Source organism: Miniopterus schreibersii (genome assembly GCF_964146895.1).
Source record: "Miniopterus schreibersii genome assembly, chromosome: 16".
NCBI lineage: Eukaryota > Metazoa > Chordata > Mammalia > Chiroptera > Miniopteridae > Miniopterus > Miniopterus schreibersii.
Window position 1 is genome coordinate 7,893,248 of NC_138116.1, and position 25,134 is coordinate 7,918,381.

The 25,134-nt window shown below is 40.3% G+C and overlaps 1 protein-coding gene across 1 annotated transcript in view; it reads right to left on the bottom strand.

The window, feature by feature from the left end:
* Positions 1-25,134, bottom strand: part of CEP112 (centrosomal protein 112) — a 217,300-nt gene that overhangs the window by 128,013 nt on the left and 64,153 nt on the right. The window contains exons 18-19 of the mRNA XM_081162815.1: positions 12,444-12,579; positions 3,063-3,170 (exon numbers count right to left, since the gene is read on the bottom strand). Of these exons, the coding sequence (XP_081018941.1) occupies positions 3,063-3,170; positions 12,444-12,579 (244 nt within the window). The remainder of the gene's footprint in view (positions 1-3,062; positions 3,171-12,443; positions 12,580-25,134) is intronic.

The following is a 25,134-nucleotide window of genomic DNA, read 5'->3' on the forward strand; positions in this document are numbered from 1 at the left end:
TTGTCATCTCTGGGTGGCCATATTTGCTACAACACAAAGAGCCACCCATGCAACCTGCCAGTCAACAGTTGCTTTAGTCATGCGGCTTCTCTTCATTTAAAAGTTTAATAATGCTGTGCTAACTGCTATCAGAGATGGAGCAAGGGCCTGCCAGCATGCACTGCTTCTCTGTGCCTTTTCTTCTCCAGGCAACCACCAGCAGCCAAGGCAGGCCCCGCTGAAGCCCCGAAGCTCAGGGCGCACTGCGGGCTGAAGGCTGGGAGCGCGGCAGTGACGACGAAGGAAAGCTGAGAAACGAAGGCTGTGCTGGAAGCAGGTACCACGCTCTGTGGTTTCCTTTCCCAGCTACCACTTCGAACACCTACCCAGCACCTGCAGGTGATAAGCGACAATAATTACCCTGCGCTTTTAAAACTTTTTGAAAAATTTGCTACATTTTCTGTGTTATCTGTCAGATCTCAATCAAAATCCCCAGGAAGGATTCAGGTAGCCAAGTGCATTAAGCAGCTTTGTCCTCTTGGTTTCATGATGCTCCACTCCTGCCACTCAAATCAGAAACATTCATTAAGGAAGAATACACCCCCTAAGAGTTCAACATTGTTGGTAAAAATGTGTCTTATTTGTGTATTTTAATGTATTTTACCTTACGGTAACATGTAAGGGGCTGATCCTTCACTGTTTTTTTATAATCAACACCAAATATTTATTCATTCTGGAGAATCTCAGCACTTGTCTAGCTGTTGAACTATATTGCCCCTAAAGGCTCTGCAGTGAAAAGAGAATATAAAGCTAAAGTTAGAGAATGATGGGATTGCCAAAAAGCAGAACCACCTCACCACCAGGAACCCTAGCATGTCCGCTCCGTTGTTTTTCACCAACCTGAATGAGGTTCGTGAAAAGACAATTAGAATTGTCTTTTTGTTTCAGTGGGTTACACAGGAAAGAAACAGGAAATCTTGATGAAAGCTGGGGCTTCACAGGATATTTGTGCGAGTGTTTATCCCACGCGTTTGATGTTTTTCTCTCCACATCTGCACATTTTATGCCTTTATTCTGGCTAAAATATTTTTAAATACCTCTTTGCTTTTTCCCTCCTCATTACAGTTCCTGGCGTGATGCTTTCTATATGAGAGGGGCTCAAAAATTAAAACTGAGTAAGGAAACTTAGGCCCAGAAGGCACAAGTTATTCATTTCTCTGGATGTCCATTTCCTCACTATAAAATGCAAGGATAAAACCGGATAAGTGCCTCTAAAACTTTTCCCCAAAGTTCCCCAGCAGCAGTGAACATGAATGGTACCCCCTGGGGGATCTGAGGGCAAGCTGGAAGTTTCTTTGAAATGCCCTATTTTCTCTGAAAAATTCATGAGAACTTTGCATTTTACAAAACAGGAAAGTCTATGTTTGTTTTAAAATAAATGTTACCTCAACAGTGAAACTATGTGCTTTCCCACAAATAATCCTGTGAACGCGCCCCTCCAGGAAACGAACACAGCTTCCATCACCCGGCACGGGCCCACCACCCCGGGGCCCAGCGCCCCGTCCGAGGAGCCTGGGGATCGGCATCTAAACATCCCGCAGTATGAAATGCTACAGCCACTTAAGATTTAAACGTTTAAGATTTTTATATTGTAGAGAAAGGAAGGTAATAGAAAAATGGTCACACTTGCACTTGACCGGGAACTAAGAAGGCCATGGGAAGCCCCAAGGTAAGACAGTGCAGCTGGAAAGGGAGGGAGGTAGGGAGTTAGGGGCGGAACCAGCAATGTCTGCATCAGTCACAGACACACAGGGGCTGAGGTCTAGTCAGACAAAGGCCCAGATCATGATCGCTGGCAGTGGAGGGGACCTTGGAGGGGACTGTGGCGGAGGACAGCCCTTTCCATGCGCACATCCCTCCGCAACACTCCAACTGCTATTCCCACATTCAGGGGGAGAAAGTACCGGCTCCTGAGAAACTGCACACTTGATTCTGTAGGAAAGAACCACTTTGGAATGACTCAAAACATTCCTCATAGTACCATCTACACTCGGGGTCACCTTCTGCTCCCGGACTCCATGGAGTCTGCTAGGGCGTAGACAAAAAGCCTGGCTCAGGTGCAGGTTCTGACTCTAGTGCCTACTTACTGTGCGAGACCTCGGCCAGTTACTAACCAATGTGCTCCAGTCTTAGAATATGGGGGCAGGAGATGGTGGTACCCGCTTCCCAGACCACTGTGGGGTGGGACGTGCTGAAGGCAAGGACAGTGTGCAGAAACGGCGCCTGGCCCAGAGAAGGAAGGCCCTACTGGCTGTTAGCTGTTAGGATTATCACATAGCCCAATAGTAACATTTCCTCAATTACAGACGTAGAATTTAAAAATAGATATTTAATTCTCCTTAGTCTTGTCTTCTCTTGGCAAAATGTCCTGACATGGTTCCAAACTTTTCTATATGATAGAAGTACTCCTTTGAACATGTATGAGTCCGTCAGTGTCCTACGTAAAATGGGCAACCAGAACTGATGTTTTCCGTATACTGCCTGATGTATAAACAATTTCCTGGATACCGTGTCTCTCGCCTCCTTTATCCCAGCATCCCAGGGGTTTCTATATTCCTCGTTACCCCCACCTTATACCGCTCACATCCCTACACCTGCTCCGCCACAGACTTTCTGCAGACGATCTTCTAACGGAACCATATTTCTGTCTGATTCTTGAGGTTAGGCATGATTGGGCCAGAGGGTGTAAACATTTCTCATGACCCTCGGTAGATACCAGAATCTTTCCAAAAAGGCTGCATTAATTTATGATGCCACTAGCAATATATGAAAAGACCAATTCTACTAAACTTTTGCCAACTTTAGATGGCTTATTGCCAACTCTATTTTGAATTTTTATTAACACCAAGGCTGAAAATGTCGCTGGATTTTATTGAAACAAATATTTTCAGTATTTCACAGATACTGGTAATAATGTTCTAGAATTCTTTCCATTGTGCAGAGGCTGTGTGATATGAGAGGTATTTGAAAGGGGTTATGCACGCATTAAGAATCAGCTGACGTCGCCAGAATGAAAGGCCTACCTGCTGCTCATATCGCTGCTTCACATCCTCCATCTGCCACAAAAACTCCTTTGACTGTTTCTCGCGAAGAGACTTAGATCTAGTTAGATCTGCTTCCACTTTTTCCATCTACAAAATAAAAAAATCAAACATCAAATTTTTAGACCAAAAATTGTATTCCATCTTTTAATCTGTCCATTCACTAAAATGACATATTTTAAATACCCCACCAATCATAATGACGCACTTAAAGATGATAAAGATAATAAAAGATATATCAGTTATTTTGGTATATTTTAACAGTTTAAGTCAGGAAAATTAAAATTAATATATACTTGACTAAGTTCTAAGATGGTTGATGCTAGATGATCAGTCTTGTGGTCAACAATAAATGTACTAAGAAATTATTAAAGGTCACACAGCCAAGCCCACTTTGTTTTCGTTTGTCTCTAACTCAGGATGTGGGTTTCAAGGCTCCCCTTCAATGCTTTCACATTAAACCTCGAGCAGGTGGCTCCTTAATTTGTCCCCTGCAATCTACGCTTCCTATACTCCAATATCCTTGGTCTTTCCCAAGCACACCAGGGCTATTCTTGACCCTCCCACTATCAGAAAGCCGCTTCATGTTTTTCCCCATGAAACAGTCCATCTTCAAGGCCGACTCAAGTCTCCTCTCCTCTCTGAGGTGCTCTTTAATCCCTCCAAGTGACAGGAGTGTCGTCCTCTCTGTGCTCCGGGCCGTCACATCTCTCCTTTTCTAGGACACTGTGTTTTCCTCTGTAGTGTGGAAGTACTTCCAACGTCTGAGCTTCATTCATTCATCCAGATCCTGAGCTCCCAAGTAAAAGGCACTGTGGCATAATTCTTTTTTTTTGTATCTTACTTATTAACCAATTGGCTTGGTCTGCAGAATAAATATGGATTCAGTCCTTACGGATGAATGAAAGGGCAGGGAAAAGCAAGAGGGGAAGAAAACAGAAGATGAGCCGGGGGGAAACATGGTTTCTTCAGTACTTTTAAGAGAGACCTTCATATGAAGTTGATTTTTGGTTCTTATTTGTCTTCAGCACAGATTGAATATTAAAATAAATAATAAATATTTCAAATATTAAATACTTAAAAATATATAGAGCTTCATATACTCCACATTTGTAAAATAGAATATCTTCTATCAAAAACCAGAATTATTTTCTATAATCAAAATAGCAGACAATTGAAAGCACATGAAACAACCTTTTATGCCTAAACATTAAGAAAAACTCCAAATAAATAATAACCGATACTATAAGATAATGAAACATGGTTTTTTTTAGATTATACTGACTGAGAATGCAAGAGCCCACTCCATTCTTATTCCACAATTTAACAAAATAATCAAAAACAATTCTTGTGAAATACTTAAAGCTTGATAGAAACATAGAATTCTCAGTTGCCATAGATACAAAAGCTTCTGCTTTATCATGGTCATTCCATATTCCATTCAACTTCAAGTGTTCGAAACAAACACCACCACGCTCCTTTGCTGTGTAACTCCGGCTTCCACAAACCTCCACCTGAGTCTTGGTGGTCAAATCAGAAGCGGCAAAGGCCTTGGCTGTGTCTCTGTGAACGGCGCGCGTTTAAAGCAAAAGGAGGGTGCAGGAGTCTCCTTACAAGGTGCCTTGGGCATTACTTTCACTCCATGTACTGTAAGAAAACCCAGGTATGCACAGCTTAAGCAACATAGGCCCTTTATGTTTTCCTCATGTAACAGAGTCCAGAAATGGGCTGCTGTACTGGGAGTTCAGGGATGTCGGGGTGAAGGACTCTGCCACTCAGCCTCCCCCTAATGGGTGTGAAATGGCTTCTGCAGCTCTGAACATCTGGGAAGGAGAGGGCAGAGGGTGATGGGGAAGGGAGAAGGGCCAAGGGTCCATACTAGCCGAGCCAAATACCCTTTTAAGGGGCTTTCCCGAAGGATCCTGTCAGTAGCCAATTAATTATATTGTTTGCACTGGAACAACATTCAGAAAAGGCAAGCTCCGTCTACAAGGCCAGAGGCGGTGGTTTTAAAGCTGTGTCTAATGTCGCCCTACAAGTACGAATGAACACTGGACCAGCATCTGGCAGGACCTGTCATATACGGTCAGAAGTTACTGCTCTTTCTCTAGCGCAGTATCTGCGCTACTAAATGCTCAGTAATTTAACACGTACACTTCGTATTAGACCAGTATATATACAATTGTTTAGAAACATGCCATTCAAAATATATTTTAATGCATTTCATACATATTTGGATAAATGGTAAGAAATTGTCCTTCAAATATTTTCAGATATATGTAGAGATAGGTAGGTAAGTAGGCTAGCAGGCAGACAGATAATTATTTCTCTGCTTTAAAGACTAAGACTAGGGCTGCCTGTTCGGGACCCCTCTCACTGAGGTGGGAGCTTTTGTCTCTCCTTTGATAAACTTTCACTTTCACTTAAAAAAAAAAAAAAAAAGAGTAAGACTAATATCCTTAACAGGAAAAATCAATGAACACAATAATTGATTATATCTAGAGTTCTTTTGTGAGAGATCATCACTAACTGGTATGACAGACAATATGTCCAATGCCTGTGCTTTTGTTACTGATTTGTAGCAGTTTTAGCTATTTGGACATAAACTTCTTGCTCGATATCTGAATTGCAAATATCTTCTCTCGCTCTGAGCTTGCCCTTTCATTTCCCACTGGTCTCTTGATGAACACAAGGTTATTGTGTTTTTGTTGTTGTTTCTTAAATGAAGTTAAATTTAACAATATAGTTTTGTATGCCTTTTTTGTTTTCTATTTAGAAAATCCTTGCCAAAACCTTCCTACCTTTTCTTCGGCAAGTGTCACTGTTTTGCCTATCACGGTCTATCTACAATCCCAGAATTCATTCTGTGGATGCAGCGAGACAAGGGGCAAGATTCTGGTTTTCCATCTGGCCATCCAATTGGCAGTGTTTATTAAATGACCATTCTCTCCCTGCTGCACTGCAATGCTTCCTTTGGCAGGAATCCGCTTGATCATACGTGTGAGTCTATTTCTGGCTTCTTTCTTCGGTAACAGTGGTCACCCTCGTGCCCAAACCACACTGTATTAATTACTATAGCTTACTAGTAGCCTCAGGATCTGGCAGTGTGGGTTCTCCAGCCGTGTTCCTCTCACAGATTGCCACAGCTATTCTTAGCCCTTTGCATTTTCATACACATTTTAGAATCAGCTTGTCAGTCTCCCTCACTCCCGCCCTAGAAGCACTGCCAACGTTTTGACTTTTAGAATTGTGTGGCTTCTGTAGATTAATTTAGGGAGTGACCTTTGTCTAACATTGAGTTTTCAAATCCATATACATGATACATCCCTCAATTTATGTAGGTCGTCTTTGGTTTCTCTCAATAGTATTTTCTAGTTTCTGAAACAGAGGCCTTGCAGAGCTTTTGTGAGATTTATTCTTAGGTAAGTGAGGCTTCCTGGTACTGTGATGTCTTTTACAAGGTTTATTTTCAATTCGTTGGCTACTGATAGAAATAAAAATGAATCGTATATCTGACCTAATGGCTAGTGACCTTGTTAAATTAATTACTAATAACATTTAACAAGTAAATATTTGAAAAATTCAGTTACACAAAGAAGACATAATTGCAAATAAATGCATAACTCACTGGGCTACCTTCGATATCTCTCCTCTGTGTCCCCTTAATGACCTATTTATCCCACTAGTTATACCACCTACTGTAATCATACACTTTTATGCACTGGTCTCTCACACAAGCCACAAACGTCTTAATCTCTAAATTCCCAGAATCTACAATGGCTGATACAGCGCTAGCATTCATAAATTTTTGATAAATGGATGGAAGAATGAAAAAGTCTGTTGAATCCTTAGCCAGTAAGTCATTAAAACAATTGAGGAATTAAAAAATAATGTTACCATTTTCACAATTGATAACCATTAAAATCAGCAAAATACAGAAAGAATGACATGTTTTCTGGTCCAGTGTTCTCAGAGATTTTTTTTTTCCTGGCTTACTTTCCTTCTGCAAAAGAGATTAGTCATTGATGAATATTATTAGGAAAAAGTTTCAGTTACTAGTCTATTAAGCATTTAAGGGTAAAAGTTAAGATTTCTTTTAATAATTTGGGTTTGGGAGGATTTTTTGTTTGTGTAATTTTGTTTTTCAAAGCCAAATACTTGTACAGCTTTGGATGCTGTCATTTGGAATTGATTAATAATTCTGAAATTTACCTCTTCTACCTGATCTTGTGAAAATTCCAAATGTTAAAAGGGAAGAGAGATTCCTTCATTGCCATCAAAAAATAACTGAGAGAAATGCTTCCATTTATATTGAATCTATCATCTTAACACTGGCCTAAGAAAACTTACTTAAAATTACGTGAGCAAGCATGACCCTTAAAGGACAAGACCACAAATGTCTAAGTCCCAATGAACAGTCTGTATGCTGAGTCTCTGCTTCTTTAAGTCTGCTTGTTACCCAGCTAAACTTAATGGAACAAATATACCCAGCTGGCATTCTTCTCTCTTGGTAACTTAAGAATTTTTTTTCACTAATTCAATAGCAATACCAGGATGATGAACTGAATGTATAGTCTCTAAGGGTGTAAGACACTGCTAACCAATTTTAATTGTTCTAGGGGCCAGAAGAAACCTCACTAGTCAACAGCAGTGTTTCAGAATTTTGTTTTCATGGCAAGCCAGTGGGTTTTCCAAGTATAAAGCTAATATCATGTAGCTAACCATTATAAAGAGAAAGGAATAAAATTGAAAGCCAGATATTTAGCAGCAAGTACCATTTCATGAGGGTGTATTTTCAAGAGGGGAAAAATTAACTACAAAAGTGAGTTGGCCAGAGGAACCCCCAGGAGAAACCGGTTAGCTGACATCCATGCAGTCAGTTTACAAGATTAAAAAGCTTCACTTTACAATTGCTGCCAATACTTCAAAAATATAGCTGTCTTTTTCAGTCATTTATTTGTTTCACAGAGAATAGGTAAATACAGAACATCATTCCTTTTTAAATGTGAATATATACATATACACAGAAATAATTCTAACAGAGTACTAAACTTTCACAATTAAAATAAGTGTATTTTACACAACTAATTACTGCCAGCTAACACGTATAGTGGACTTCACCAATGGAGTAAAAATTGGGTTATTTAAGCAATCTTAAATGAAGTAAAAAAAAAGTCCTTCAAAGTGAAAGAAACAGTGTGAAGCTATTTTCTTTTAAGTTTAAGTCTGTTCCATTTTCTCTCATGGGCCTCATTTTTGAAACAGCAATTCACTTTCAAAAACAAACTCAAAGCTTTTATTTTTTAATTCAAATCCCATTGTCTGCTGTCTGCAGCAGTTTCCAAATGGAAAAGATGCCCTAAGCTCTGCTGGCTTTTACACAAAAGATTTTAGTAAGAGGAGAAAACAGCAGTTCAAAACAACAACAGAAAAAGCAGACTGTTAATACCAACTGTGGAAAAATCTGAACACACTATGTTCTCTAAATAATGAGTCTGCTGACTGATTATCTTTTAGAACTTACGTTATATCACATTCACACTTTTTAAGAACTGATAATCTGGAATAGAGGATTCTAATTTACCATGTTTCGACATACATACACAGTGTCCCAAGAAATGTATACGCACTTTGAAGGCAGTGTTTATTAAAATACATTTCATTTTTAAAATGTAATCGCATTTACAGCTATCAGCTGTTAAAGTCTGTATACATTCTGGGGGGGACACCCTGTATTTTATTCAATGGTAGTTCAAATTTGCCCTGTAAGAATCATTTGATTTGTGAACGGGCCTAACTATAAGAATTCCATTAGAAATGGGTTTCCTTATTATTATTATACTCACACCAAAGGTGCTTTCTCTATTTCAGAGACTCAACTGCACTTGGCAAAACTATTTACAATAAAAACCACTGAAGAACATTTCTTCAAAAGACGACAGTTGAAAGAATTTCCTGCTTCCTGGCTGCCATCATTATTATTTTGAAGGAATCTGAATCCAGCCTCACTGGACAGATCAAGCCTGGGGAGGACTCCTCACACTGACCAGACACAGGTGTAGGGTTTGTGGGGGAGAAAGGGGATCCCAGAGGCATGCACCAAGTAGGATTTTTCATCAGCTCATTTAACCAGCCTATAGTGTTATGATAGGTAGAAGCCTAGAATGCCTAAAATATACACACTCTTAACATCAACAAGTGGGAGAGTCAAAGGGTCTGGCAGGATTGGTGAAGGAAGACAGAAGACAGACCATATCAAAACACCCCATGACTATTTATGTCAGTCGCTCCATGTACTCCTAATACTTTTTCATATTTGATTAAGAACTCCTGCGTTTAGCATGAAAAAAATCTATCCTTTGTCCAATTTATTGACTTGTATTGTTAATTTGTGCAATAGTATTACATTCTTTCTTTTCATCTGAATACAAGTGATAAGAGTTTCATCATCTTTTTAATATTCTTGTGTAACTTTTAGTTGAATCTTTTATAAATAGCATATACATGCCCATAAGTCAGCTAATCAATACTTTTTTGCTAGAAAAATTTAACCTATTAATATTTATTATTACAATTATGTACTCTGTCTTATCTTGGACATTTTGTTCTGTTTCTGCTTCTGTTCCTTTGGCAATATCTCAAGTTTTGCTTTTATCTTCTCAATATTATTATGATAATGTAACATCTTGTTCATTTTATTCATGTCTATGTTTATATATTTCAAAGTTATTTTATCTACATTTCCCTAATTTTAAGAATTTTTTGAATCTCAACTCTTTCATGGCAAAGTTTTTTAGCATACTATACTCCTCTCACTCTCCCACTATCCACCTACTTCTTGATCTTTGTTAATGTAATCTAGGGATTTAGATTTAAGTTATTAAATTTGTGTTTTCTACTGTATATACCTTCTTTTTCAAGAATCAGTAAACATTAGCATTCAATCTTGTAACAAGATTTGTAACAGTTAATTTTGTTTCTGGTTTGTTGGATTCCGTTGTGTTCAACTCATCTTTAATGTGATGGTCTCCCCATGTGTGTGATGTCTTTTGCTTCATCTCTGGATTGGTTGATGTGCTCATATCATTTTTTCCAGAAAAGAAATAAGTGGTGTACATTATGTGAGTACTTACTAAGGGAATGTTTTTCTGTTGACTTTGCAAGCGAAAACTCCTTGGTTATGTGTAAAATTAGGTCATACCTTTCTCCTTCAATACTCTGAAGCATTACTCCATTATCTTTCTAAATTTTTAGCCAGTTGCATCCTGCTTAGAAACTTCTAGGAGTTTTAGTTTATTCTTACCTCTATTTGAGCTTCAATTCTTTTTCCAGAACGTATGTAGGTTTTACTGCATTGATTTTACTTGATCTGTGGCCTCTTTCCTATAAATCATGTCTTCTTATAACAGTGCTACTTTTCTGAATATTTTTTCTGAATTATTCAGTAGATCATTTTCAGAAATGTGCTTTTCTTCTATGACTGCTGGACACAAATGTCTTTTTCTTGTCCTACAGAATGTTTTCACAAGTCTCACTGTTGTTTGCTTGTTTTTTCTCCTTACTTACCCATGAATTCTGTGATCCGTTAATATTGCATCATCAGCTGCAAGAGGTGCATTTACTGAGCCAAAGGTGCCCGTTATAGACTCAGCTTTTCTCAGAAGGTGGCTCTGTCGGTCGTAGCAGTTTCAAACACCTCAGTCTGAGCCTTCTTAACTGTACACTTAAAACTTATTGAAGGTCCCCTCCTTCAGTGCTTTCTTGTAATCCTCTAAATGTCAAGCCAGTCAGAGAGTTTCCTATGCAGCTCCGCAAGATATTGGGACCAGATATACTTTCCAGAGCCTGGGCTCTGATCACAGTGGGGAGCTGGGAAAAGAGGCACATCCATGTGGCAGGGACTGAAAGTCACCCTTCAGCACAAACTCTTGGCAGGAATGTAGTCTTCGTCCCAGGCAGTGAGAGGAGAAACAAAGAGATTGGGCCCTCAGACCTAATCTCAGGACCCAAATTCACACAACTCAATGGGAATGGAAACCTCAAGAAAATAACAAGAAAACAGTTCCAAGCTAGCAAACCCCACAGGACTCAGTCGACCTTCCATAGGAAAGTTGCTACGACCCAGTCAGTGTGTGCTTCGGACTCCTGAGGAAGACAACTCCAGCTAAAAATGAAACCACAAACAAGCACTGCAACATTCCTTATAATCAAGAGGACTTGAAATTAACTAAATACCCTTGAATCGGGGAGATGACAAATAAAATATGGTATAGTCATATAATAAAATACATTCAATGTTAAGAGGATTGCATAAATCAACACAGACAGGACACGGATATATAAAATTAAATATAAAAGAGCAAACAAAACTAATATATATATAATCTGTAGTACTCATCTAACGTTTTAAAAATAGAAGCATAAAATGCATATACATTAACATGATCTATGCATATAAAATAACAGACTTAAATATTACACACTGAATCAGTTATAGTGGTTTTCTTGCCGGTGGAGGGGGCAATGCGATCAGACAGGAACAACAAAGCAGGCGATGTCATCTGTAATGGTTTAGTTTAAACAAGCTACCAACAACTGGATTCTTCAGGATGGCTACCTTGGTGTTTGCTCCCTTTATTCTTTATTTTATTTTTATTTTCTCTTAAAACGAAAGAATATACTACTAACTTGTACAAAAACTGGAGCCAGCCTCTGTCTTCCCACCCTGGAAAATAACTCGCTGCAACTAATGAATAGAACACTCGTTACGACGCATGCACACAGACTCGGTCAGCCTGAATCCTGGCTCTGCAGAGTCCGGCCACTCCTGGGGTTCACCTGCAGGCCGATCCACGCTCCGAAGGGAGCCACTCCAGCCATCACCACACGTGGAGACACAACTTTGAAATGGTTATTCTGGCATTAAGGTGAGGACGAATGAAGGCGTCCCGAGGGCGGAGAGCGGCCCCAGGTGCTCTCCCCGCCTCCCTGTGCTCACTGCCACGGGGCCTCGGTCAGAGCGCCCCCAGCGGCCCGGAGGGGCAGGGAGCCGGCGCTCCAGAGACCACAGCGCAGCCCTGGCCCTTCACGGGCTCGCGGGGAACAGGGGAGCCGCTGACCGACGCTTCCCCCCGGCTCTTGTGCTTGGTCACTAGGGTTCACCTCTTCCTCTGAGGCTCTGGTGGAGGTGGGTGTCCTCTGCCAAGACTAACGTCCCTTTCTCACTCTGAGCTCCTGACCCAGCCGCATGGCTGATTTGGGTAAAGCTTTTTTTTAGGTGAAGACGTTTCTGTCATACTTAAGATCAAAATGGGCCTTGCCCTGGGAGAGTGACTTTCCGAAAGGACCGCGTGCTGCCCTCACCTGCGCTTTCATCTCGGCGTAGACCTTCTCCGAGTTGAGCTCCACCTGCCTCCTGAAGTCCTCCAGGGCGGCGTCCGCCTGCTGGGCCTGCGCCCGCTGCGCCTCGGCCACGCGCGCCAGCTGCTCCTCCCTCTCCCTGGAAGGGCAGGGGCCGGGTGAGGAGGCAGGGGCCGGGTGAGGCGGGAGGGGCCGGGTGAGGCGGGAGGGGCCGGGGCCGGGGTGAGGCGGGAGGGGCCGGCCTCCTGCCAGCTGCTCCTCCCTCTCCCTGGAAGGGCAGGGGCCGGGTGAGGCGGCAGGGGCCGGGTGAGGCGGGAGGGGCCGGGTGAGGCGGGAGGGGCCGGGGCCGGGGTGAGGCGGGAGGGGCCGGCCTCCTGCCAGCTGCTCCTCCCTCTCCCTGGAAGGGCCGGGGCCAGGCCGGGGTGAGGCGGGAAGGGCTGGGGCCGGGGTGAGGCAGGAGGGGCCGGGGTGAGGCGGGAAGGGCTGGGGCCGGGGTGAGGCGGGAAGGGCTGGGGCCGGGGTGAGGCGGGAGGGGCCGGGGTGAGGCGGGAGGGGCCGCAGTCGCTCGCGCTCCACCTCGGGAACAAAACTCAGGTTTCAACTGTTAGACCCAAATTCTAAGTGACTTTCCTTGAAAAAGTTGACAGTAACTTACTTGTCTCAGGAAAAACAGGGCACAGACACGTGGTACGTGTTCTGAGGAAAGCACAGGCGCTTCCGAAGACGCCCCTAAAAACCAGAGTGTCTGGGCGCGTCAGGCTGCGCCCCGCGGCCGCAGGGCCTGGCCTGCTCGGCTGCACCTCCACCCCCAGCAGCCCGCTCAGGCAGCAGGCGCCTTGCCAGGCCTTCCCGGGCACACATGCACTATTGCGTTTCAATACTCAAATATTTGACTATTAAGACAACATATGAGAAAAACATAAAATCGTGTAAATCACAGTGGGTACCATGGCCTAGACCTAGGGCGGCAAATGTGACGGACAGTTGTTACAAATGCTGGACGGACACTTGCCCGGTGCGAGGGACCCAGCGGCCGGACGGCGGCCAGGCTCGGGAACAGGTGGCGGCGCCGGAGGCCCGAGCAGCCTCCCCACCGCCGGGGCCGCGCCGGACGCCCGAGCGGCCTCCCCACCGCCGGACGGCCCCGGGCAGCAGCGACTTCTCTGCTGGACCGTAGAGTCTAGTCCACCCTGTTACTCTCTCATTTGGGGGCCTCCTAAAAGCAGTTGGGAGGACTATTTCACAATTGGGATTATAATTTTTCAAAGATCTACTTTTGATTGTTCAGTCTGTCTATAAATAGGTAAGAAAGTATATTGAACAATAAAAACTTTAAAATTTTATATATCATATCGTCTTAAATTATGTCCCATCACTTAGCCAAAAGAAAATTTTACCAATATAGTTTTTAAAAATGCATGACTTATGGCTGAAATATCAACTTTGTTCTTTGAATATTGAAAGTCAGTTGTTTTACATTTTTTTGTCCAATAATTCACAGAAGCTATTTAGCTAAACTCTTTCAGTTTAATAAGACCAATATTTTCTCTATGTCATCTCATTCTTACCTACCAAGTTTAGTTCATTTACTTTATAAATAACTTATGACCACATAAGTCAAAGGGATAAACTTTAATTATAATCAGGCACATATTACAGACCATATTTAAATATATATATATATTTTTAAATATCATTAAAATGAAGCCTTGTGCAATAAGGCATGCTGCTTTTAATTGATAACTTCTATCCTGATTTGCAAATAGAAAATATTATTCTATATGTATAAACAGCAGCCACAGGGAAATGTGTGAACTCTCCCAAGCAATTTTAGTCCCATTACAAGGCTGAGCTAATTCAGCAGTAAAGCTAAATATCAAAGGAGGCCTCACTCAATGTAAATCAATGCTCTATCCAGTTAAACCATGGCAAACACATAGAGCTCCACTAATATTTAGGAATTGTCTGTCTTAATATAAATAAAATATCTGTCTTAATTTCAATAGATTATATTCCTTTTAATGAGGGATCCATTTTCATCTCTATCAAAGGCATGAAGTGGAAGTAAAGACTCTCAGCGTTTGAGAGAGAGGAAGATCTGCTCCTTACTAACATAAGCACAGTGTTCCTTTTTATGGTTCTGAATAGCGTCCCATAAGAAGCAAAAAATAAAAAGTGACTTTGAAGATGAGTTTCCCAGTGGGACCAGCTGTGGGGCTGCGGATAAATGCATCACTCAAATGCCTCAGAGCTGGGCCTCCATGCAGATAAAAAGGTGGCAAGAAGATCTGCTTCTGAGCTCTGATTTATTTCTAAAATGCAGTAAATTTTCCTCATCTGAGTACATAAAGCACAAGGCCAAAAGAAGCTGCATTCTTATACAACCACGAGCCAGCTCAGATTAAAGGGTGCTCTGAAGCACATGATTATTCCAAAAAGGCAGTAAAACGCAGGAGCTAATGGAGTACAATTTAGTACTTCTTGAGCTTTACAAGCTAACATTTCTACATGCAGGCCAACCGTAATTTGAAAATCTCCCCTTTGCACATTTCTGTGCCAGGGCTTTTGATAATGATGGCAGGGATCCAACGTGTATTTATGAGGCTTCACATTACAGTATTCTGCATTTGCTGCCAGCTTGGCATCTCCACTGGAAACTCCAAGAAAAACAAAACAAAATAAAAAACTTCAAACAAGTCTGAAAAGAGGCTGGAAGAGTCTCCATTCCCTTTCCAGCTGAGCTGGTAAACAAGACTTCCAAGCAGCTATATCATCTCTGTTCATGGCTGCTGCGGGGCCTTAAACTGATTAAAGTGAATTAGTCAAAAACATTAAGATACTACTATGACTTAAAAGGCACTAAAAATAATACCTTTCACTAAGCATGATAAATGGCCTCTTCTACATGACTGCCAAGACTAGTGGTCTCTGCTAAATTTTGGTTAAAAAGGTAAAAACTATGGACATCTAAACATTTGAAACTATAAGAGTCAGAAAGGAATACCTGGTAAAACAGAAATTAGTATGGGTCTTAATGTTGGAAAAATGACAACACTCCTCAAATGGACCTAAAGATTCAACACAATGTGTTGAAATCCCAGGTGGCAGTTTGAAGAAATTGACAAGCTGACCCTAAAATTCATATGGAAATGCAAGGGACCCAGACTAGGTGAAACAATCTTGAAAAAGAACTTATTACAAAGCTAGAGTAATAAAAACAGCATGCTGGTGGCACAGGATAGACATAAGTCAATTCAGATTCCAGAAACGAACCCAAGCGTCGATCACAGGTGGATTTTCAGCAAGGGTGCCGAGGCAATCCAGTGCGGAAAGAACAGTCCTTACAACCAGTGGTGCTATGACAACTAATATCCACATGCAAAAGAAGAAGGTTCAGTTCCTTCCTTACACAATTTACGAAAATTAACTCAAGATGGGCCACAGACCTGTAAGAGCTAAAAATATAAAACTCTTAGAAGAAAACATAGGAGTAAATCTTTGTTACCTTGAGCTAAGCTAAACCTTCTTAGATATGACACCAAAAGCAGAAACAAAAAAATAAAATATAGATAAACAGACTTCAGCAAATTAAACTCTTGTCCTGCTAGGGATGTTATCAAAGGTAAAAAGAAAATCCATAGAAGGTGAGAGAATATTTGCAAATCACATATCTAAAGAGAGACTTGTATCAAGAATACATAAAGTAGCCTTACAAACTAATAATAAAAAGATAACACTTTAAAAATAGGTCAAGAATCTGAATAGACATTTCTCCAGAGAATACATACAACTGGCCAATAAGCACATGAAAGCTACACTCAGTCTCATTAGTGACCAAGAAAATACAAATCAAAAGCACAGTGAGATACCATTATGCAACTTAGTAGGACTACAATCAAAAGACAGATAATAAGTGGTTTGTTTTGTTTTCATCAGGATAATATAAATCAAAACCACAATGAGATATCACCTCAAACCTATTAGAATGGCTATCATCAAAAAGACAAAAATAATAAGTGTTGGTGGGGATATGAAGGGAGCACTTGTGCACTGTTGGTGAGAATATAACTGATACAGTCACTATGGAAAACAGTATGAAGGTTCCTCAAAGAATTAAAAACAGGACTACCATATGTTCCAGCAATTCTTCTTTTGGATATATATCTGAAGATAATGAAATCACTACCTTGAAAAGATATCTGCACACCTGCCCCCCAATGTTCAATGCATTCTTATTTACAATAGCCAAAACATTAAAACAACCTAAGTATTCATTAACAAATGGATGGATTAAAAAAACAAACACACACACATAATACAACGAAATATTATTCAGCAATAAAGAAGGAAATCCTGTCATTTGCAACAACATGGATGGTCCTTTTTACTTATGCTAAGTAAAATACATCTGACAACGAAAGACAAATACTGTATGATCTCACTTATTTATGAAATCTAAAAAACCCAAACTCAAACAGAAAACAGATTGGTGGTTGCTAGGAGGTCTGTAAGTCCTTCGAAGCCAACTGGATTTAAATCATGATTCAAAAGATCCTGGCATTACCCTCCTGGTAACTTAGTGTGTTCTAGATGCTGAGACTAGGGTTCTGGCAGCAAAGCCTGAGATTCACTTGGTCAAATACTGCAGAAAACCGACACACAATAAGAAATGGTTCTCATCTTGGAGAAACTACAATCTGACTGAGGTGAAAGAAAAATGCAAGGAAAAAAATCAAATAGGAGTGTAGTATTATATATTTTTGTGACAAATTCTAAGTGCTATAGGAATACATAAATGGAAGAGGCAGTGAGAGCCTGTACAAGAAAACCAGTTTCAGAAGATCAGAAGACTTGTGTATAAAGTGTAAATAAAGCAATATCAGTAAATGTAATGAAATGTTGAAACAGTTTAAAGTTTTCCATAATAATTTTGTGCCAAACTGACTTTGGCCTATAATATGGGTTTATAAATAAGTTTTAAAAACTCTACCTCAGCAAATAGGAAAGTGATTAACATTTTTATGGTAAAATAAGAAAACCTTGAGAAAATGATCCTTAAAGATAAAACAGCTACAGTGCAGAGCGAAAAAAAATTCCTTTAAAATCTTTAAACTTCAAAATAAATCCCAAATATAATGTTGCTTCCTCTTATGTTTCCATATTTAAGAAAGCACTGATTAAAAGTTCCTTATGTAAATTATACCTCACACATGCAGAGCTACATACATACCCACCATGCATCTCAGTTCACAGGCCGCAGTCTGTCAGTAAATAATGAGGAAATACATGTTCATCCCGTAAACGGCAAAGCCTAAATATTTTGAAACGGGTGCAGGACCATTCCTGTTACTCGGCAGCGCGGAGCCATTCAGGCAGAATGATAAGTAAACCGAAGCCAGATCAAAGGAATAAAGAAAAAAGCTGAAATGTGAAGCTGCAATATTTATTTCCTTCAAATATCACCCATGCCTTGTCCCTAGGCAGTTCAATCTTTCAAAGGAGCTGGAGAACAGTCCCGCTCGCATTTACTGCTGTGCACAATAGATCAAATTATAAGTAGGAAGATTTTATTTACCAAGGACAAATGCAATATTTACCAATAAGAGAAGTTTTCTGTTTATCATAAATATTTCTAAGTTATAAAAAAATACATATTTTAAAGCCACAATAGATATTTTCCAGTACTTTCAGTGACCGACACCGCTACAAACTAACATTTATAGTGCAACCATAATTTTTCAATGTCTATGCAAATACAGTCACAGGAACATTTATCAGTGCTTACCATGCTCATCACAGTTTAAGCAGTTCCTGTGTTACTTCATTTCATTTTTATAACTATAAAAAGTGATTTTTTTCACAAATGAAAAGAATAAAGTTTAGAAGAATTAAGTGATCTGCCCAAGTCATTTATTGGCCTCTAATCTCTCTGAAATAGAAAATGTTAACATTGTTTTCTAATTTTATACAAGTTTACGTGAAAATGTATTCCTACAGGACAAACCCTAGGTGTTCCTGATAAAGCGGTGGTAGCTGATTTTCATGAACCTTCCTTAAAATTCCTAGGGAATCCACAGAAGTATGCCATTCCCACACGAGTTCGAACTTTGTTAGTGACAATGTGTGATCATTTTCACAGAGGGGACATTTAAGTTCACCTTTATTTGTTCTAAGATAAATGTGCTTTTTAATAAATACTTTGCAGTAACATTGTATAGGCCACATTTAACCTATTCGTAACAATAAGCATAACTATTTAAGTGAATTTTTAAATATCTTCCAGCTCCCACTCCCTAAGTAACATGGCTACAGCGCTATAAAGACGCCAGCTCTCAGTGAGTGTTGCTCTCAGATGGACTGGCACAGACAAAGCTTTTCTACACACGGGCTGCATTTCTCATAACTTTCCTACTTCTCTCGGTGCCTCGGCACCGTTTTCCTCGCGGCGTCAACATAACTGCTCAAACTCTAGCTGCCCAGCCAGCCTTCATCATAGTACCTCTCCACGTTTGCAGCTTCTGCACTGATTTAGTCTCTAGGTTTTCCAGTTCTAAGTTCCCGAGATCAGGGAGGAGGGCAGTGCTGGACAGAACAGTGGTTAAGAACAGGGGCTCTCGAGTCAAGCACAGTTTCCGATCCTGGCACCTCCACTTAACAGCTGTGTGACCTTACGCTCTTTGTACCTAATAATAGTAAAGTGAATAGTAAAATGAATGTGCTGCCTCTCCATCAGGTGCCTCTGTGGACCCGATGAATGTGGCAGAGAAAGGGAGGTGGTCCCATGCAGAGAACAGGTAGGCGGCTGTCAGGAGCCGGGGACGAGGCACATTCTCCCACTTGGGAACTGGGTAATAAACAGTGACATATCTAGTATACGATGCCATCTATGCATCATTTGGATCAAGTCACTTAAAAAAAAGCAGAAAAGCGCCTGGCCAATGTAACTCAGTGGTTGAACGTCAACCTATGATCCAGGAGATCGTGGTTTGATTCCCGGCCAGGGCACATGCCCAGGTTGCAGGTTTGGTCCCCAGCAGGGGGCATGCAGGAGGCAGCCGATCAATCACTCTCTCATCACTGATGTTTCTATCTCTTTCTCCCTCTCCCTTCTTCTCTCTGAAATCAATAAATACATATTAAAAAAAAAAAAAGCAGAAAAGGAAATCCCTGAGTGACATAAGAGGTAAAATTCAGCATTCTGTCAGGAAGAGAGACCTGCAATAGGCCTCAGAGGCCTGGGTTGCATGGAGTCTCAGCTATGCCACACTGGTTAAACTGCTTCATCTCTCGGAACCCGTTTCTCCCTTGAAAATGCAGATGATAGCAAACAACCACATAAGATTCTTCTGAAGATAAATTAGGGGAATACATGTTAAAATCATTTTGTTACTATAAAACATTAAATGAAGTATTGCTATATTTTCTTAGTTTATCAGCTCCCCACCAAGATTACATTTATTTCACCACATTTCATTGCTAAAGTAAACTTCTATTGTACTAAAACTCAAGAAGCTAAATGTATAAACTGCTTTTTAAAATGGGTTTTGCAAGCTGAGTTTCTGAAGCAAGCATCCAACAAGCCTAAAAATCCCATGCTACAAATTAAACCCACCGCGTGGATAGTCACAAACGTCTCCTCCGCAGAGGTCTCTCGAACATCGCCTGACACTCGTTTAAAGCAGGGTGCTCTCGTGAGAAGAAATGCAGAGTTCTATGGGGGCACAGCTACCAAGAAATACTTAACACACTAGAAATGTCCTTTTCCAGGTGAAACGAGGTCACTGCGTACTTTTGCCCTCCCCCCGAGCTTTCGAGGGAGGGTGGCCCGACATGCGTGTGGGGCTAAGGGATGCTTTCAGCAAACTGAGAACTTGGCTGCCCTGCACCTCAAATGCTTTCAGGTGCTCAAGCAGACTGCAGAAAGGAGGGCAGGTAAGTCCCCGCCACCACCACTGGGACTTAAGAAAGCTATTTTTAAGAGGAAATTATAATCATAGTTTTTAGACACTTTTCAAAGTATAGGGATAACTTTTCTCAACATCACGCAAATGTTTGTATCAATGCAAAACAGTACTTTTAAACAAAACTTTAAAAATAACCTTTTTAAACAAAAAAATTTAAGTTTAGCAGTGCTTTCTAGTAATTGATCGATAATGTCCAACCTCAAACATAATGGTACCAGTTGCAAGAAGAGTGAACTTATTATATTCCCGTTAATTACGTAGAAAATTATTAAAATGAAACATGTTAAATGTGTAATAAATACATGTTCACATCATAAGCACAACCTACAAAATGACTGACTACACATTAGGGGTGTGGTAAAGTTTTTGTGATGAACTGGAACTTTCTCTACTAAACAAGGTGAATCCCCGTAGTCATAACGTCAACTACTACCACCTCTCAGAACTACACATGAGTCACGATGGAGGGAGCTAAGGAGCAATTAACGTCCCAAGTACAGAACTTGATGTTTCTAATTAGAGTCACATAGCACCCGTTTAAAGAGTAAAAGCCAAATCAAGAATCAGACAGCGAAAGGCAGGAAGTCTTTCAGTACAGATGGTTCCCAGGCCTGGTTTAAACCCCCCTTCGCGGTGTTTTCATATCTTTCACTAAGACTAGAGATCTAGGGTTCAAATTACTGCAAGTTTCTTCCAAGTTCCTTGACATTTCTGTATTCCACACCTAAGATGAATAAATTTTATATCAATAATAAGAAAAATGAGAGGATGTGAATTTGTAAAAGTCACCAATTTTTAAATTTCTTTGATGAATTTCATGACATCAAACTTCAGGAGCTCTGATTTGGTGAGGAATAAAGGAAATCCGGTGAGGAAATAAAAGCGTGTTTTCTGAAGGTGGGAATGTTTGACATTAGCTTATCTGTTGTTTAGTACCCTCATCCAGAAAATCAGATCTGTTAGCTTTACTCCTAAGCTCATGCTCGGACATTAACATGTTACCAAATTCGTGTCCCTGAAACATTTCATTCCCTCGGGCAGGGAAATTCTCTCTTCCCTACCAGCTCATTTTCTGTCCTTCCTTCAAAACCTAGTTTATTGCAGAGAAATATTCAGGAAAGTAAGTCTCCCTCCAATGTCACTTTCACCATATACCAACCACACTGCTACCGATTCATCGGCCACACCCTGTTCCCCATGGGAAAACAGGCATCCTTCTGCCCACCTCGGGGGGATCTGGGATCCTCAGCCCGGACCACCCGTCTCCTGTGCTTTCTGCTCCAGCCGGGTTCATCTTCACAGGTCCCTTCACACACACACTGCACTCTCCATCTCTTCATCTAAGGTCCCTTCTCTTCCAACTTCCTAGATGACTTTTACTGTACATATGAATAAATATATCAGGTATATAAGCCACTGTGTTCAGAATATATCTTGGGGACATCATCAGAAAGAGATCTACTATTTAAATTAATACCAAATTGAGAGTTTGATTGTACAAGTTTATTACTGATGAAACTTATTTTCTGAGTCCTATGAACAGATACTCTGAAATCTTTCTCACTGGACAATGTCAGTATCCAGAGTTCACCCTCAAGTACCCTTGGTAGGTTCATCCTAACATACACACTCCATTACAATGGTGGATTAGCCTAGAACTTTAATAGCAGAGACAAACAATAAACTTTTTAAATAACACAACTATAATTTATTTATTTCTGGTTACATTTAATCCTACTTTGATATAATTAATCTAATTCTAGTTATGTAAAATCTAAAATGATTCCATACATGTCAAATAATTTCTTCATGGTCCCAACTCTATACAACATCTAGACTGTTAGAGATAACATTATAAGCAAATATAAGTATCTGAAATATTTTGATGGAATATATTATAAATTGTACCTGGTCTTAATTTTAGTAATAATAGTAATAGAAAAAATATACTGAAAATTTACAAATGCAACTAATTAGTCTTTAAATTCACATATTCTCGGTTAAAACCAACACCACATAGCCTTTAACAAGTATTAAAAGTTACAGGCTACTTTTATGCTGTAGTGGAACAGCTTTTATACCTACTCTTACAAGAAAATGTTTTAAAAGTAGAAATCTGTTTTCTAAACAGAATAAAATTTCTTATCAAGGTGACCCTGTAAAGATATCTTCATTCACTTATTAAGAAATCTTTAGATTAACTATTGAAGTTTATAGCCTTCCTTTTAGCTTCTCTCTAGACAGCTCCTTAATTCACATTTTCTTCCACTTTAAAGTATATATCACTATTAATTCCTTTTCACCAACTTTACAAACAAAATGACCAAGTCCCAGCTCCTCATTTTGGCTATCTATAAAACTGAATTTAGAATTCTATTCTTCAGCTATACTTTAAAATTCCTATACAAGATTGATTTAGCTCAGCTTTCCCTTTCTGCCAAAATTCAAAATTCAAGCTCCTGGGCAAACTGTAAGGTTATCTGCTGCAACTGCAACTTCACCCACATTTCTGCAGTGAGCAATGCTCCATGAAAACAAACCAAATCAAAATGCAGGCCACGCCTTTGAATGATCTCAAGATTGCTTAGCATTCCATTTATGCCTTCTTTTAAGATTAGTTTCTAGCAAGTAAAAGTACAAAACACTGTCATTATAACTTTGCAGTTTTATTATCTTTACTCTAAGGCATTAGTATTTGAAGATTAATCCCTGCTCCTACCAATAGAAATGTTGATTTATAACAGCAAACAAGCAACCAAAGATAAATGAAGGAGATTTAAAAGAACCGTATAGGAAAGCTTTTCCACTCATGTTTAAAAATATAACTTCTTTAAAAATATAACTTTAGGGGTAAATAAGCTGCTTTCCACTGTAACAGGAGATTAAAATACTATGTACACTGAGCAAGAAAAAGACTTTTTCAAAAGCTTATGACAGTTTGTCGGGAAAATATCACCCCAAAACTATTTTATAAATTTCCTCATTTTTAACAAAACTATAGATAAAGTCAGGCAAAAGAAGTGCAGCTAATTTTTGTATAAATAAATAATGTCATGCAATGACTTTCAATAAACCAGATGGTGAACATTTGTTGAGTATGACTAACATTGAAAGTTGGCTTCAGAACAGGTCAACTAAAAATATAATTCAAGAACAGTCTGAATTACCTGAAAACATCAAGAACCTGTTTCTAAAAATTCTGTGCACAAGTGAAATTGTATTTATAGAGGCAACGGTATATGAAAACATGGTTACATGGTTTCAAACAATAAAAAAGAGCCACCAATAACAGAACTCTTTGTTGGAGGGAGCAATATAAAAAAGAAAAACAGAATATGTTAAAAATAAGCCCTTAAGAAATGTTCACACTTTTTCCTTACTTGCTCGATTAGTTTCTAATCGGCCATTCACCAACTAGCAGGTCCACGCACCAGATCACTTGTGTCTTAGAACCGCCTAAATAAATAAAGTTGATATAATGACTGTGTTCTCATAACTCGATGTTCAAAACTACAGCTGGGTGAGTACAAGTGAGGAAAGGCCTCTGGTAACTTCCTCCCTTTGGTCCCAAACCAGTATGAATCCCTGTCCCCTCCCACTGGTTCTCTCATGCCTCCGAATCACCTAATGGCCTAGCCTTCCCACACAGCGCCGGGCTGGGCACGATGTAAACACTGCACGGAAGTACACGTCTAACAGAAATGTGTATATGTGTTTACAAAGGAAACATAATAGGAAAGTACATAGCAGCACTATTAATAACAACCCCAGAGCAAAAACTGCCCAAATGGATACTGACAGCAGAATGGACGCATACCTCGTGGTGTGTTCACTTTAAAATGCTATTCAATACCTGGGAACGGGTAAACTACAATTCTGGGTAACGATGTATCTCACAAACCGAAATGCTGAGCAAAAGCAGCTCATTTCTCTCCTGCCATCCAGGGAACTGAATCCTGATCTGCTTAACTAAGGTAAGGAAAGAGGCTGTGAGACAGGCAGCAGGATTCTCAGGAGGGTGTTAAAGGGACACTGATCCTACTACCTGCATCATGGATTCCATCAAGAAGCCTGCCCAGGAGCTGCTGGGAGTGCCCTACCCACAGATTCCCCCCCCAGGCCCACAGCCACCCCAGCATTCTGTGCACCTTACCCACATACACCCCACCCTTTGGCGGGCTCCCTGTGTGTGCTCCCAATGGTGGCAGCCATAGTGAGCGCTAGCAGATGGCCAGGGAGAACACACAGATAGCCAGCCCAGATCCAAGGGCCAGAGAGAGGCCGCAAACTTGAGCTTCAGCGCCACTTTTGTTAAAACAAAAAAGAGACTGTCAGCACTTGACCTGACATGTTGCAGGATCAAGAAAAGGCATATGAGCTTAAGAATTCTGCCCCAAGGAGATGAAGAAGCATGGAGCAATGTGCCCTAGAAGGTCTGAGAAAGTCCCAGAATAACTAGCAGAGCTAAAGAAGGCATTTACCTCCAAGGGGCAGTTATTGAAGATCCCTAGTAGGTGACTGCCGCTGCAAAAGAGAGGACAGTAACACAGAACTTCAAGGAACATGAAAACTCAAGGAAATATGACACCACCAAAGGATCATGATAACTTAACTGACCCCCAAAGACAGGGAGATCCGTGATTTCCCTGTAAGAGTACAAACAGCAAACTCAATGAAAGACAAGAAAACACAGAAAGACAATTCGATGGAATCAGGAAAACCATATATAA